Raw genomic sequence first — 17,575 nt, 5'->3', positions numbered from 1 at the left:
GACTGGGGACATCGCGGGTGTAAATCTGTTCTCTAAGATCTTTTCTGGTCTGAGCCCCAAGGTGTTACCACTGCTTCCTCCAGTAGGTCCCATCTCCAAGTCAGTGTGCCACACTTTTTTGCTGGACTGCTTGCACTGCTTTGGATCTGTCTTCTCTGCTCTCCTTTCCAATTACTATTCACTCTCTACTAACATAATCACAATTCTTAGCATCAGAAAAAGCTGAGACTCATCTCTTTTCTGTATACCTCAACCATAGCCAAGATAGTTTTCCTGCTTCATGTGTTTAACATTACTGTTTTCCTAAAGCAGGGCTTGGGGTTTTTTTCCACTATATTTTGAATTTGTCCTTGGTGTAATCAAGAAACTTCTTAAACTGAAAGTAATCTAGAAATAAAACTACAAAGAGCTTGCATGATGCAAAGCATTCATTTATTTTTGTGCAGCTGTGTACCCCGTTAGCAGTGAGAAAGTCACTGGTATGTAAAATGACACAGAGGAATCTCTTAGCAAAATGAATGTTCAACCAACGTTACAAAACCAAAAGGGTGCCAAGTCAGAAATAGAAGGCCCTTCTACTACCTCATGGCCCCAAACTGCTTATCCTTAAGCTTAGCAATCAATGTGATCTTTATCCATCAGCTACTGTATAAGAAGTGCTCTTTAATGCCATTTATCAGCACTGACTGCTGATTGGAGGTGGGTCTGTAGTTGGCAACAGCTGAGGAGGGATGCCTGCGTGCCAGCTGGGTAGAAGTTATTCCTGATTTGCAAGCTGGCCTTTCTCTTGTCTGAGTTGTCTGGAGATTGAGTCTGTTCCTCTCAAGGCTAGAAATAAACTTTAACTTCAAAGAGAACATGGCTGAGAATAATTCTCATAGTTGCTTTTTTATATGGAGTCTTTCAGTGGTAGTAACTGTACTGCTCAGTAGGATGCTAATTGTATTAGCAACATAAAGGTTGTGGTTTTCAGAAAACAGTAAGCTATAATTGAAGAGTGGACATGTTTGCATCTTATGTTATTCACTGGACTTTGAAGATAGATTTGAGGAAATACTCTCAATATGGTTGCTTTACAGTTAGCATGTATAAATCACTGCAGTCTGCCTTGTCTATGATACTGAAAGAATTTGCCCTGTCACTTTACAGTAACTTTTTAATAACCAGTTTCTCAGCCACACAACCTTCTCTGCTCTGGATTGTCCCCTCTGCTTCAGTTGTGTCTTATACAAGTAGCTTAGCAAGGGCAGAAATGCTGGCTAAAGCAGAAAAACATATGATGCAAGTTTGCCTTCCACTCTTACCTTCTTCCATGTATTATTCTGGCACTGAGGGACGTGGTTTAGTGGGCATGGGTGATGGGTTGATGGTTGGACTAGATGATCTTAGTGGTCTTTTCCAATATTAATGATTCTATGAAATGCACTGCAAAATGGATTCAAAGTAATGGAGTAGAAGGTTCAATTGTTGGGGAAAAAAACTGTTTCCTACACTCAGAAATAGGGAAGAAAACTAGTTACTATTCCTCTGGCAGCAATGCAAAAGATTTTGCCACTGCTCAGGCTGTCAGAATGTGAGACCTCCCACAGATCGCTTGGTGACAGACCTTTAGAAACTTCTATGTGCTGGATACATGTAGGCTCAATAGAAAGGACGATCTCTGAAACACAAGCAAAGAGCAGGAGTGAAATCCCAGCCGCTCTGGAGGCGGTAGAACTTCAAAGTCTGGCTTAGAAGCCATCTGAATGTGTATGGATGTGACACCTGGATAATAAGAGAGACAGCTACTATGATGTTAACTTATAGGTTAAAAAAATAAAAGCATACTTTGAGAATCATGGAGAGCCATCAAATTTAACAGTGAATGTGCATATTTTACATAACACACTGGCGTTTATGCTTCCAAGTTCCGCCCTCTTCAGTCAGCTTGCTTCCTTCTGGGAGAATAGCAGGAAGAAATCACTTTTTTTAATCGCAAAAACACTTATACTTGAAAGGAGCTCTGGTGTACCTTCTTACAGAACAAAGTCCTGCAGAGGCTGTTGGTACCACTCCTTGGGGAGTGCCTTGAACCAAAGCTGGAACCACCAGCTGCAAAGAGGCCCATCAGTCCATACTAAAGCACTGCCCCACTACTGACCAGAAGGTTAAATGGCATGTACTGCTGCTGTACCATTTGTTGTGGGCTTTTTAATGGAAGGTTTCCTTTCATATATGGTCTAAACAGCAATTCCTTAAATGGCATGACCCAGTAGATTTGTGGCCTGAAGGCACCATGTCTGCAGGGCTATGGCTGCTGAAGATCTTTACTTTACTGTCACAGGTATTGCATTCTAACAGCTCTATGAACAGCAATGTGTTTAGTCATCTGATCTTAGATCATGTCTCTGGTTCTTGTTTATTTTGCTAAAACACTTGATAATCTGTTTTAGGGAGATGGATGTCTTAAACAGAGCAAGCACTGTAAATATCAAAGCTTCTTACTGTGTTTGTATGAATTAGACTATTCAAGTACATCCATTTGCAGGCACCATAAAAAGAAGTCCTTACATGTGTGTCAGCCTTCCTATGTGAGGAACTTGAAGACCAGGAATTGTTTTTAAAGTTAACATACTTCTCATGTACACGTGCATAGTCTGTGTTTTTGAATGCAAGCTGAGTACAAATACACTATACCTTAGAGTCTTTCTGCATTTAAATTATTGAAAACTTCTTTAAATTGTTGTGAAAATATTGCTTTGAATACACTTCTTGAAGCAAATCATTATCTTTAGGAGCTTTGCTTCTGATTGTTTATTTTCCAATGATTCTGATTGATTTAAGAGAGATGAAAATCTGTCTTCCACTTTCTTGAGAACAGTAAGGTTGCCCATAACTTTTGTAGGGTTCGTCATCATCAGCTGTTGTTGAAGACACTAACTGGTAATGGTCCAGGTGGCTCTCTGAAGAGCCTTTTAAAAAGCCTACCTCCAACATCTTCCTGGTTACGGTCAGATTGAACCATAACATTCCAGTTGTTGGAAACCAAGTGCAGGAAACCAGTATTGTTAGGCTTGCACATGTATTATTTTTTCTATGACTGCTTCATAACCTGTTGAGTCAGAACTATTGTAGCACGTAGGTTTTGTATTCTTTCATTGGTCTGTGTCCAAAGAGGCAGAAACCTCCAAGAATATTCAAAGAAAATGATTAAAGTTAATAATAAAATATGTTTGTCTTAGTGATGATGAAACCTTAATCCTTGCATGCTACAGATCTGTCAATGCTATAGAAAGGCAAATTATTTTGTTTTGTTTTTTTTACTTTGTATGCATCTTCTTCCTTCATTTAATACCAAAAATGCCCAATATTTTTGACCAAGAGATCCTATCTTTTATTGTGCTTTGCTTCTGAAATATAAACATTTCTTAATTTTGTTCTTCTGTCTTTCCTTTCCAGCTCTGTTTTGTGATGTTTTGGACACCAAATGTGTCAGAGAAGATTTTAGTTGACATAATTGGAGTAGACTTTGCTTTTGCAGAGCTATGTGTTGTTCCTTTGCGCATCTTCTCCTTTTTCCCAGTTCCAGGTAAAAACAAGAAAACAAAAACTCAGCTTTGAGCTGTGGCCATAGATTCAGACTTGGCTGTACATGTAAGAATGGTTAAATGCATGCCTAGCACGATAACACTGTTTTTATCAGTCAGTGTAGACCAAGGCTGTTTACATCAGTAGTCAAGATACAAGGGTTGCAGTAAGAGCAGGGTGTCGTTAGGCAGACTGCTGGCTGTCCAAAGCAAGACTATTGTAGTTCAATGAGAACACACAGAGCTAGCATTAGAGATACATATGTCCATGTACTGTTCTTCTACCAGGGCTGCAGTTAACTTCAGTGTAGCATCTAGGAATAACTGCACCGTGACACTGCCTCCAGTAGTCTCCCTTTCAGCAGCCAGTCTGAATGATACTTTCAGATATCATCACATCATAAAAAACAGGATATTAGTTAATGTCTGTATTTCAGGAGAGAAACTTAACAGCACTGCTCAAAATGTTTCCTCTCAAAAAGTTTCTAACTTCTGTAAACAAATGCTATGTGATGTAGTGTAGCATATATCAGAACGGAGTATTTAATAAAATTATTGTAAGAGAACAGCTCCCGTGAAGGATTGTTGACTTTCCTAAATATATATCTTATCCTATCCTAAATATATATATATATACTAAGTATATAAATAATATATAATATAATATATAATATAAATAAAATAATATAATATAATGTATATATTTTTATATATATATAATATAATGTATATATTTTTAATATATATTAATTTATATATTTATATATATAATATAAAAATAATATATAATATAAATAATACTAAATAAAGTCATGTTGTTTAAACAATTCGCACATTAAAGCTACTTCATTTCTAGTAGAGTTTCCCAGTGTGCAGAGCTACCCGAAAGAAGTTTCACCATGTGTTTTTCTGAACAGTGCTCTCTGCATGACAGAATCTTCATATGAAATGACTGATGTTCACTGCTTTTACCTCCTTTTCCCCTTCCCTTCCTCTGTTCATAAATAGTGACAGTTAGAGCACACCTGACTGGTTGGCTGATGACTCTAAAGAAGACATTTGTGTTGGCACCCAGCTCAGTGCTGCGGATTATTGTCCTCATCACTAGTCTCATTGTTCTGCCTTACTTGGGGTAAGTTTCTCTGCTCTTCCCAGAGATGATGGAATTGATTTATCTTCTGTCCTGTCTCCTGAATTTGCTTAATCCAGAATGTTTTCCCCAAACACTAACTGTAATATAAACTCTAAATGGTTGCAATATCTAGGGAAAAAAAAAAAAAGAAAAAAAAAATTTACAGATTTACAAGTGTGACTTTGCTGTAGGCAGTCAAGATACTGATGACCGTTTTGAAAAAAATGCACAAATGCCAGAGAGGCAAAAACATGTCCTATGTGAAATTTATTTCCATCATGTTAAATGCATTGTTAAGAAAGATATCGGAATATTCTGTTTATAAAGTCAAAGAATCTATTCTACTTCACATGTCTTTAGATTCTGCATTCAGATTTTCTTAGTTGGGAATTGGGTTCAGAATGTGTTTTTTTACTAAATACTGAAGTAAGTTAAAAAACAAAAAAAGTTCTTTAAAATACCAGTTATTCTCTTCTCTAGTGCCTTTCTTTGAAGGAAATAGTTCTAAAAACTGATTGGTTCTACACGCCAGTGGAAATGTAATTATGCATTATGCACTGTCACACAACCATGACTGATTTGTTGTCTGCTACCCACAGAGTTCATGGAGCCACCTTGGGAGTAGGGTCCCTTCTAGCAGGGTTTGTGGGAGAATCCACTATGGTTGCAATAGCGGCCTGTTACGTCTATCGAAAACAGGTAAGAAGTAGGCTCTGCAGGATCTGGTGAAAGCAGATCTTAATTCAGACTTGGTCCTTGATCCCTGTCGTGATTAGTCTGTTATGTTTTTCCTGACCACCAGAGTAAGACCTATAGACTTTGAGGTGGCTGTTGTTGGCCTGAGGTTTCACAGCATACATCTATCTGTTTTTGACTTACCTTTTGATTGTTTGTTGTTACAGAAGTAGCTTAAAGAGTGCTTCTAGCCAGGGACATGGTACTTTTTTTTTTTGCTTTTTTACTTTTTTTACTTTTTTTTTTTTTTTTTAATAGTAATTGCTGCGCCAAGCTAATTTATTCCCTTACCAGAATTGGCGTGTAACTGACACCATCATCTCCACAGCCACTGTGACAGTGGCAGAGCCAACTAGTAGCTGTATGGATCAACTTGTTTTCACCTAAAGTGTTCAGTACTTGAGATCTGCAAATCAAGACTTGTGTAGACACCTCTGAAATACTGAAATTCTGATATGCCTAAACTCAGCTGAATCAGTAATACCTATGGGAGTATTTTTGTCAGCATTACAAGTGTTTTCAGTAAAGACCAGTCAGCCTGCTGAGAAATGGATAATAAGGAACAGATGCTTCAATTTGTTTTTAGTGGGGCTGAATACTTCTTAGCTTTACTAATCCAGGACATCCTGGATGAATCATAGGACTCTTGATTGCCCTCCCGCTCCTGCTGTCCAAAAATACTCAAATATTACTAGGCTTTGGTGGGGTGGGGGCTCACAGTCAATCAGCAATACCAAGAAAAGCCAGAATGCTTACATCTTAAAAATTATTGAAGTTTGACATTTGAGAAATTCAGATTTCTCCCTAGAGCAACCTATCTTCGTAAGTATGTTATTTGCTTTTTTTTTTTTTTTTTTTAAATAATAAAATGTCCATGATGTAAAAGAGTCCAGATGCTTTCTTCCCTCCGGTCACAGTGACGCCCGTCTTGGATGTCTGTTAGCATAAGAAATGCATTATTGCATTTATGTTAGAAAGGTGAAAGCTGAGTCCCAAAAGTTTATGAAAATCTTCTAAATTATGACAACTTGCTAGAGGCAAGCCGTGAATATGACACAAATATTGCAGCTCTTTTTTACAGACCCTAACAAATGTATTATTTCTATCTTGCTTCTCCCAGTACCCAAAGTTTGTAGGGCTGAGTTCACAAACAACATATTTGCATATTTATGAGTGGTTGTTTCAATCCAGAAAAAGAAGCGGAATGAGAATGAAACATCTGCAGAAGGTGAAGACTCTGCCATGACCGACATACCCCACACGGAGGAAATGACAGACATCGTAGAAATGAGAGAAGAGAATGAATAAGAAATGGGATGCAATTGTTCTCTATAGGGACGATTGGAGTGACACTTCAGCATCTTGTCGTCTCTCATACTTTTTTGTTTGTTTGTTTTTATTTTTGTAATAAAGAGGCCTTGATTTAAAAGGTTTCAAATAAATTCTCTAGCATACTGAGTATGCTCACACTGATGAGGGACCTAAAAAGAGGTCTTTGCTTTTTCTTTTTCAATTGAATTTGTTTTCTCACTCCATGCAAACATAAAAGATACAATTGCATCACTGTAGAGTCTTCCTTACTTATGCATCCATCTTCTCTGGACAATCTGCATTTGTCAACCAAAGCCCTGCTGTGTGCGTGTGCCTGTGTGCACACACGAGTGCCACTGGCTCAGTGCTACTGCCATAATCCTACTCCCTCCCCTCTTTCCTTTTCCTTCCTTTTCTTTATGAGAAATGTTAAGGAAAAGAAGTTTGGAATACAGAGCTTTATTTTACTTGCTTGAAAATGACTTTGCTACATAAACTAATATACTATGGTGAACTATATCTTTTTGTTTGGCCTCATCACTAGAGCTTATACTGCACAGGGTACGATACAGGGAGGAACGTGTAAGTCTCCATATGGGGAAAAACAGGTTCCTCTCTCCTGTTAAAAGTGTGTGGATGTGTATATACACACACAGAAACATACATGTATATATATTTATATATATATGCATACGATAAATAAAATACACACAGGACAAGAACTCTGTTTAGTTTTCATTCCATCTGAAAGACAGAAATCTTTTGAAAAATGTAAGCATTTAATTCAGAATCTATTTGAATAGCTAAGCATCACCTCACATAGTTTTCTTTAGGAAAAATAAAAAACATGCACTTTCCTCTTGTGAAGAGGGTGATAGCAGCTGATATAATTTGACTGTATTTGAATAAAAAAAATAAAAATTGACAAGCTTTACCAAAGTTCTTGTCCACTGATTTAACTTTGATTTGCTCTACTTTTATTTCTGGTGTCTGTATATTGAAAGAAAAAATATAGGTAATTTGTGCAGGATACCATGCTGTGTCACATTACTACACATAGCTCCATGAAATTCTTAATTTGGTGATGTACACATGCTCACACACAGATGTATATATATATATAAGTATATATATATACATATATGTATGTTTTGCTATGATATATTTACCTATGCAGTAGATCAGAATCAGTATGGTGAAGCTCAAGTACTGGTAATCCTCCAAGTCCTCAATTAGGGACCATGATCACTTGTTAGCTCCTAACAGTGTCATGGAAGTGGAAAGCTGCTCAAACCAGCAAGTTGCACTTTGCAAACAAGGCAGGCACTGTGCAGTTTAATTGAGCCTTAAACAGTAGAGTGTGGGGTTGGATGGTCGGTCCTTGTCAAGTGGAAATGAAGCGTATGTAAGAGGTTGCTGAACCAGAGATGGTTTTGGGTGCCACTGATGATGGCTGCGGGAGCAGCTTCTATTGCTGTGCTGTTCTGTGTTCGGCTGCGGGGCAGCGTTCCTGTGTCCAGTTTGTAGTAACTTGGGTTCTTTCATTTGTAGCTGTGCCAGATTCTGATTCTGGATACAGTTATCCTACATGGTATATCTGCAAACCAGTTAATTTAAACATTGTTTAGTAAAAATATATTTTTGTAAGTTGTGGAAATGATTATTTAATTGTGGACAACTTCAGTTTCTAGATTATTTGCCAGGTAGTCCCAGCACTCAGAAAGTTGACCAGAATTAGCCATTACTTCAAAATGTTATATCAATATATGTGTGTATATACATACACATGTGTATAAATATATGTATTGTATATTATGTACTTTTATTTTAAGCGACAATGCATTTTTTATTTTTCCAAGTTCAGCTAAAAATGGCTCTAAAACATTACCGAGTTGACTAGTAACCAGGTGTAGCTAGAATGAAAGGCATTGTATCAATGAATTTTATTTTAGACATTTGTACAAATTTGTTATATGTACAGATGCAGTAAGAGGAGACTTAGAAGTGATTTTGTTCAACGACAGACTTGAAAAATCAGTTTGTGGTTGCTTAGTGGTGGCAGTAAAGGATAAGATTAAACCTAGTAGCCACGCGTTTTCAGTGCCACCACAAGGTTGTTCTCATTGTTTACTATAGGAGATTTTTTAAAAAGACAAAAAGAAATGTCCTCAAACAAATGAACTTTGTGCAGCATGGAGACTGTACACATATGCATTCATGAATACTCTCAAACAGTCATATGTATGTAACATGTATATAGACTGTTACGGATCACAGCGGCCGCTTAAAGACTTCTCTGTTCCTGTAGTTTTGATTCCTCCTGTGCATTTGTATCCAAATCCACAACACGCAGTTTTTCAGGAACTGTGGGGATAAAACACTAAATTATTTGTGTGTAGTATTTCTTTTGATACTTGAATGAAATTCAAATAGAAGTATTTTTGAGGAATTTTGAGCATGGCAGATGTAGGGTTCAAGGTAATCACTGCACCAAAAAGTAAGAATTTGAAAACAGATTAGTTGAAGCACTGAGTCTTTTGTTTTAGATAGAAAACTGAACAATCATCAAAGAGTAAATTATTGGTCATATAGAGTGAAACTAATGGTATTGTAAAAGTCAAAATTTCAGTTCTTCTGTGGGAAGTTATATTCCTTTGTTTCAAAAAAAAAAAAAAAAGAGCAGAGGAGTGGCTGGAGGCAAGTACTCACAAGGTTTTGTAAGGACTCATGCATAACACTGATACCCATTTCCTGTGCGTTGTGTATTTTTTACATTGCTGGGTTTACCTAATCTGCTGATGTATCTGCAACATGTAACTCCATATGGGAGCTTGGTGTCCCAGCAGATGCTCTCACATATTAGCATGCTCAACCTGATGGCAGGTCCACAAGGAGCTCCACGTGCCACAGCAGCACCCAGAACTCCATCTGGTGACATCTTCAAGGGCTTCAGTGACAATCTGAGCCCCATTTGATGGTGTGTCCAACTGGGCTGCCTTTGGACCAAGGGCGTGTGCCGCCACGTCCAGCTCGACCGAATCCCTCTGAATGGGTGCAATCATTACCCACCCAAGTGTCTCTGCTGAGCAGGCCCTCGTGAACATGTTGGCTTCTTCCCGCACAAAGGGATCTTGAATTTTGATGAATGCTGTCTCCTTTGTGGTGTTGCTCATGACATCTCTATCTGTGCGATACATTTTGAAGTAATAGAAATCTGTTGTCTCTTTTGAGAGGGAGAGACAGAGCATCATCACACTGAGTTCATGGAAGTTTCAGCCTTCCGATACTTTCTTGAGAATAACTGAATGATACCAATGAAGTTGCAATAAAAAGAGGAAAAAAGTTGATCTGCCTCCTATATCTTACGTTTTAGACCATGAAGGAACATACCACACAGCAGGAAGTCGAAGGGACACTGGTAGATTCTGGATTAATGTTCCTAGGCTTTTAATATGTTTAAGGTTGTGTTAATTGTCTGAGTTTTCCTTTCACAGACCCAACAGGAGTTGGAGAACACCTATTTTTTATCTCCCCCACATGCTTACCAGGCCATGGCCCTGGTGAGGCAGGCTCTGCGTGTCCCATCCCTCTTACACAGTCACGCGGTCGAGAGTGATAGTTGTGCTGGGCAAGAGGATGGGTGAGTAACAGAGAAGTCTTTTGTTTCCTACTCATTTTGCTGCTAAATATTTCCTTTGAATGGGAGAGATTTATATCTGGCTCTCGGTCGGGTTGTACCGAACTGCTGCAGACAGATAGACAGTGGCTGGAGATGGAGGGCGAGCTGCTGAATGCAGTGTATTCAGGGCAGGCCACAGCGCACAGACGAGCCTTTTGAGGGAGAGAGTTCTTTTTTTGTGGGCTGGCGCCTCGTGCTTAAAGGGAAGGGTGAAAGGACGCCTCGGGTGCTCGGGGAGGCCACGAGGCGTAGGCAGCGCGGGATGGCGTGCGAGCAGGAGGGCAGCGACACGCCATGGCCTCTCACTGCGGTGTGGGCATGGTGTGATCAGTGGGACAGTGTGGCTGGGGATACCTGAGTGTTGGTCCTGTAGCCATTGGTGTGTCTGAAAGCCATGCATAAATAGATGAATATATATATGTAAGGGTATGTATATACGAGTGTGTATGTAACAATTTTATGCATACATTTTTACTACTGGCTGTACGTAGTTTGCTGTAGCAAAGTATAAATAAGATCTTAAAGAGGGAATAGGTTGTGTGAAGAATTGCAGTTTAAAGCTACATAAACAAATAATTAGAACGACCTTTCATCAGACATGATACCAGTAAGAAAAAGCGGGATTTAGATCTGTAAGCTGGAGAGAAGTGGGGAACATGGAAAAGCTTATGGATGTGGCATAGCCAGCCTAAAGACAGCATCGTGGGGTGGAAGTCAGTTAACAGAGAGCAGAAATGGCTCTGCCATTCTCCTGTTAACTGTGCTGGAGTGGAACTGAAGGGTGAGAAGTGATGTGTAAATGAGACACAGCTTTGAGTATTTGGGTTTCTGAGGAGTCATCAGAGAGACGAGCATGAAAACATCTCAGAAAGGTATTCAAGCAGAAATGAACCAATATGTGGGCGCTGTGGTGTGCAAAGAGGAGACTTTACATCACCTGCTGATTCTAACTGGCAGTAACTGGGCAAATGACACGAGCTTTAGTTGAACAAAGTTAAACAGAGTAACAAAGGGTGAATTACAGAGCTTTGATATCAAACTGGCATTTCCCAAGTACCAAGTTAGCCATATGCATGTGCAGACCGCCATGTTTGCAGGCCGCGGCGAGGGCCCACTGAAGGGCTGCATGTTCCCCTGGCAGCGCCAGCACCATGGGCACTTCTTGGCTTCTCAGCAGCGTGCAGCATGCCTTGTTGTTGACTGCTGATGCACAGCATGAAGTGAGGCACCTACATTAGATCAGCCTGAGCTCAGGTGCAGTGAGCGGCAGAGCAGGGAGATGAAGTGGAGTGCTTAGGGAGCCGTGGCTCACGAGTGATTTTGGGGCAGCTTGTGTGGATTTGCTTTGGAAAGCAGTGCACAGTCATTGCCAGATTCCTCCTTGGCATTGTATGATTACTAGATATTGTCACTCCTCATCAGACATTTCTTTATTTTCTTCTGAAGTCTCTTGCTAGGTTTATTTTGTCTGCTGGCATTTTGAGAAAGAAAATGTAGTCTTCATGCTGAATGTCAAGTAATGTAGTCTTTAAAAAGTAGCTTAAAAGAAAACTTTTTTTGATGAACTGCTTTTTGCTTGTCATTTGCTAAGCTGAAAAGGAGTCAAGAAATAGAAGGAACTGGGGGATGTTCTTTATTTAAAATCAAGAACTCAAAGAATTGATTCAAATTCACTACTTCACTCAAGCCATTTTTTTTGACCTTCTGGTGATTTCTGAGCACCAGGCCCAACTCTTCCAGGGCCCTGCAGCCCTGCAGCAGTGCACTGTTTGAAGCACTGGGAAGCACAGGACTTTGTGTAGATGAAAACTAAAATATAGCCCGAAGAGTTGGAGAGGCTGATTGATAGCAAGAATCTGTTAAGTTTAAAATTCAGTTGGACTTGTGCAACCTCATTGATGTCTCAACTGGCCCTGCTTTGGGATTACATAGATAAATACCTGCCATCTCCATCTGACCTAAATTGTTCTCTGCAACCTAGGATAGTCCTGTCATCTTAAGACTGTTTGGGCTTTTTTTAGGGTTTCAGGGCTGAGAGATGGTGCCTGCTAGAGCTCAACAATGCAGATATTTAAGCCAAAATCTGAGCTTCACAGATTCTTTTGCAGATGACAAAACTTTCATATTTCAGGGCCAGCTGTAAGCACCCTCCCACCCTGTGGGAGCCCTACAATGAGGGCAAAGCAAAAATCAGCTATTGTATATGCAGACAAAATATGTGAGAACTGCACTGCACTTTTACAGTTAACTCTCTAAGTACAAAAGCCTGCAACCAGCAAGAAACTCCTTCTTTTCATGTGCATCATTCATCACTATAAAAAAAGCTATCCTTTCTGATAACTGTAATCAACATAATGCAAAATAATACTTAATTTATGTAATAAAACAGCTTGGCCTGTCTACAAATGAGAGCATATAAATACCCTCTTAGGAAAGGATGTACTTTAAAATTGAAGTGACAGCTATATCCTTAATTCCACCAAAACACAAACAAAAAAAATGGAAAAAAAAAGCATCAGCTTTGAATGAATATCCTGCCTGGATGGAAAGCAGAGTGTGAGTACACATGCAGAAAGCAGCAGAGCCTGAACTAGCATGCTCAGCTTTGTAGTTTGCTCTAAGACAGTACGAATGCAACTCTGGCTTTGCATCCTGTTACAGTAAACACAATGTCCTTCCTAAGCTGTAATGAAACAATTAGGAGGCTACAGGCCATAAGGTTACTTACATCAACTGATTTTATCTACAAACCTTGCAAATGCTACAACGTTGCAAAAGCAAAACCTGTAAAAAGAATGAAGGTTCGTATGCATTTTTATAGAGGATGTCAACAAGCTTTTTAAAATTAATCACTCTTTCAATAATGCAGTTCAAAGTGCACTTCACTTACCTTGTTTTTAATAAAAATCTACCCATAAAACACCATACATTATTACAAAGCAAATGCACAAGATGCAGAATTCAACCTGTGTTTTTGCCAATGGGACAGAAGCTCCCACCACCACCATAAAGGCAGTTGAGCTCGGGTGGTGTCACTCATTCAGAACACTGGCCCCCACTACTACTGCAACTTTAGATCTGCTTTTGTTGCTTCTGCCTCCATTTTCTTGAAGCCAAGCACCCAGGGCACTGTTTGGTTGGGTATTCTAGCGTGGCCATGGGTCCCCAGGGCTTGCCTGCCAAGTGGGAGGTGACTTGAAACACGGAGTCTCTTTAGGACAAAACCTGATGGTTTGTCATTCCACCAATATGAGCAAGCTGGGGGCAGCAATCTTCCCTAGAGCTGGCTCTTCTGAAAGAGGGAAAATAGACTTTGCCTTTTATTGATGGACTTGTGGCTGGGACTGCAGTCACCGTCAGGTCCTCTGATGCTGCATTTGGTGTTTCTTTATGCTGTGACACTGGCAGAGAATCTTAATACCACAGGCTGCAGAAATCCCAACTGGGGACCAGGAGTCTGTTCTGCTTGGTGGCATAGATGAAATGTGTTTAATGGTGCCACTCCCTCATTTGTCATCTTTAACGAGAGGTTCACTCACCTATGAAGGTTTCCAGACAGCACTGCTGACATCAGATAAACCTGAACTTTGCAGTGCTAGAAATACAAAAAACACCAAACTTTGTCACACTTTTTGCAGTGGAGAAAGAAGGAAGCTTCACGCATCCCACTCTCTCCATCTTGACATAGTTGAGCAACGGCCAGCCACAAGGTAGTTCTAGAAGGAACTCTAAGGCTGAGCACAACCCAAAGGAAAAAGCAGCAGATGAGAACTGTTTTGTCTCCGCAGCAGGGATCATCATGGAGGAGGGCTAAATTGCATAGAAATGCCCTCCAGAAATTATTGGTTTTAGAGCAGAGGTTCAGGATGGCTTTGACCACACTGTACATCATCTGTAAAGTAGTAACAGCAAGGATAGCAGGTTCTCCAATCTCCAAAAGGTGTTCTAAGGGTAGAATTCACTGATGCTGGTGAAAAATGCTTGGATACTGCAGGGAACAGCACCACAGAAATGCCTATAAATACTGAACTCATATTTGCATGTTCTAATTGTGCCTTTGGGTTCTCTAAAATTGACTTGTTTTTAGTTTAGTGGAAATACTTTTAAAAAATGAGAGTGGGGAATAGTGTCTTGAAGCAGCATCCTAAGAAAGGGCAGCACAGCATCTGAAGGCTTTCCTGGGAAGGAGCAGGAGGATGTCTGAGGGCCTCTGTCCAGAGAGCATTCTGCAGGACAAGGACTTGTTCTGTTCTCAGTAGGCTTGTAAGTAATAGCTGGGCACCTTTAGGGAATGCTGTGTTTGCACTGGTGTTAAGGTTACCTTTCCATAAGGAAAAAGCTGATTTTTTGTTCATTTCTGTTATTTTAGAACAAATGGTTATTTCACCTTAGAGGTATCCCTTTGCTATTCATTTGTTTCAGAGTATCTTTCACTATCAGATTCAGATTCTTTCAGTGTCTTTCAGGATAAAGCTATCTTTATGCAAAGCAGTATGCCTAATAGCAATCCTTGACTATTTAAACAAGTCAATTTTCCAAGGACTGTAGGTGTCAAGTCAGAGCCCTATTTGGAACTACAGTACAGGGATCCTAGATTTTAAAAGAAATGTTACCTCATGCATCATTTTCTGCCATACTTTTGTAGAATTCCAATTGATTTCTCACGAAAGAAGTGTCGTTTTCTTGAAGTTGTACACCTAAAGCTACCCGTTAGTTTTTTAATGAATGTTTTGCTTTGCTTTGAACATGTGGGTTTTCTGTAACCTCTAAAGAAACCAATGAAGGTAAAACTTTGTACATTTTTTCAATGACTGCTGAGGTCGAAAGTATAAAAGTACGTGTTGCATTAAAAATTGAGTGTTGTTTATGTATTTAACAGAGATGTATGTTTTTGCATTGTTAAAAAGAATGATCTATGCTTTCTTTTAGGAGGGGGGGGGAGATCTGTGCTCCAATATTGTCCAACAGCTTTCATATTCTAATTACTTTAAGTAAAGTTCTAACAAGTTTGCATATGATTCTGATTGCTTCTGTGTTATTAATTCTTGCCATCTGACATGGTCTAAAGCACTCTTCTCATGTGGAATAATCGGAATATGCCTCCTGGTGAGAAATTAATCCAACACTCAAATTGTTTTTGAATTATGAGCACGATGCTGCCAACTGTAAGATCTTGACTTGTGTTGTGGTTTAACCTGGCAGCAGCTCAGCACCACACAGCCATTTGCTCACTGCCCCTCCCAGAGGGTTTGGGGAAGAGAGTCAGGGGAAAAAACAACCATGTAGAACTCATGGGTTGAGCTGAGAACGATTTACTAAAACTGAAAATGAAGGGAAAAAAAAAATAATAGTAATGATAATTATATATATGTATATATAAATACATACACACAAAACAAGGTATGCACAACACAATTGCTCACTACCTGACGATCAGTGCCCAGCCAGACCCCACACAGCAGCTGCTCCCCTGGCCAACTCCCCGCCATTTTTCAAGCTTTTTTACATCACACCATTTGGTGTGGGACATCTCTCTTGCCAGTTTGGGTCAGCTGTCCCGGTTCTGTCCCCTTACAGCTCCTCGTGCTCCCCCAGCCCCTCTCACTGGCAGGACAGCATGAGGAGCTGAAAACCAAAATGTCCTTGGCTCTGTACAGCACTGCTCAGCAACAGCTAAATCATCAGTGTGTTATCAACATTGTTTTTCTCCTAATGCCAAAACATAACATCATACCAGACACTATAAAGAAAATAAAGTCTCTCCCAGCTGAAACTAGGACAACTTGAAGCTAATGAAATCCAAAGGTATACATAAAATGATGCAGGACAGGCACTTTTTATTTCCATGAACCCTTCATAAGTTGCTAGCTATGTTCAGAGTACTTCTTCCACACTAACCCTAAAATTTTCATTATTCCTCTTAAAAAAGATACTTATTACTTGAAGTAGAGCATTCTTCTCATCATGAATAAACTCAAAAGTCATGAGAAGATCCTTCATCCACCCATCTGGCAAGGCCCCAAAGGCACTCTCAGAAAGCTGTGAAAACATTCCTTCACCAAAAATGTTTAGTGTTTGAACAATATTTCGGTCCCTTGGGCACTCCAGAGCAACCAAATCTGCACCACCCACTGCAGCAAGGAGGCCAAAGGTCTGAGTAGCCCTCCTGATGTGACAGCAGCTGCTGTATTTAAGGCTTAACAAAGGTCTGTGGGGTGTTGCTCACACCTGTGACCAGCTTCATGGACTCTGCTGTCTCTGTTGTCCTCTTATTGAGGCCAGATCAGATGTCGCTTTCTATTTTCAGCTTTAGGCAGGGCAGCAGCTCTCCTTACAGTTTGTTCTGTTCTATGGAGTCACTGGGGGCAGCCACCATGATTTGCCCAGAGAGCCCTCAGAGACTCCTGCATTGGCTGGGGACGCTGTGGCTGCCCCTTCCTTCTCTTCAGCCACTGACAGCTGTCCCTGTCCCTGAAGCAGGATCTGCTCATTCCTGGTCACCTCATAGCTGGTTCCTGCCCAAGGCCAAGAATGCAGAACATGGCCATAAATATAATTAGGCCCTTTAAATCAGCAAGAGATAACTCCCTGAGGCACTCATTAGCTGTTGGCACCCAGCACAGCCTCCCCATGGCCGCTTGCAGAGGGCACGGCCTGACCTTGCCCAGCTATCCCTGTGGAGATCACTGGCCTGGCAGGAGGCTGTGCTAGAAAAAATCTGCGCCATTAAACAGGTGGGCTGGGATAGGGCACGGAAAAAGAGGTTGCTTTTGCACTCTGTGCAGCAGTAGGACACAGGTGTTGGAGCCGTTTCTATTGGCCTCTTTTCTACAGTGAACTCGTGGGTTTGGGGCTTCTGGTTTAACCTGGGTTGATGTTCCTTCCCCTCAACAGGGAGAAGGAAGGTAGCGCATTCTCAGTTTCCTCAGGCAGGGACTCAGCAGCCCCAGGCATATGGCCACAGCCGCAAGCCCTGAGGAGGCCTGCTGCATTCTCTGCTCAGCGCAGGGCTGGTAGGCAGCACCCACTGCTGGAGGGCTGGAACCCAGCTGCAAAACAAGTCCTGGGATCACTGCTGCATGGTGGGTTTCAGCAGAAAGTGAAGAAACAGGCAGTCACATGCAGCAAGTCTGACTTTTTTTCAGACAATAT

General features: G+C 40.4%; 1 protein-coding gene across 2 annotated transcripts in view; it reads left to right on the top strand.

The window, feature by feature from the left end:
• ANKH (ANKH inorganic pyrophosphate transport regulator) overlaps nucleotides 1-15,441 on the top strand; it is a 119,849-nt gene extending 104,408 nt beyond the window's left edge. For both annotated transcript variants that reach the window (XM_042835165.1, XM_042835156.1), the window contains exons 9-12: nucleotides 3,439-3,568; nucleotides 4,575-4,698; nucleotides 5,298-5,397; nucleotides 6,625-15,441. In XM_042835165.1, the coding sequence (XP_042691099.1) occupies nucleotides 3,439-3,568; nucleotides 4,575-4,698; nucleotides 5,298-5,397; nucleotides 6,625-6,741 (471 nt within the window). In that variant the 3' untranslated portion in view covers nucleotides 6,742-15,441. The remainder of the gene's footprint in view (nucleotides 1-3,438; nucleotides 3,569-4,574; nucleotides 4,699-5,297; nucleotides 5,398-6,624) is intronic.
• The last annotated feature ends 2,134 nt before the right edge of the window (nucleotides 15,442-17,575 follow it).

The sequence above is a fragment of the Centrocercus urophasianus genome, unplaced genomic scaffold, assembly GCF_019232065.1.
Source record: "Centrocercus urophasianus isolate 14NV4802_14NV808 unplaced genomic scaffold, USGS_Curo_1.0 seq_11, whole genome shotgun sequence".
Classification (NCBI taxonomy): Eukaryota; Metazoa; Chordata; class Aves; order Galliformes; family Phasianidae; genus Centrocercus; species Centrocercus urophasianus.
The sequence above is the reverse complement of the archived record's forward strand: the minus strand, read 5'-3'. Positions and strand labels throughout refer to the sequence as shown.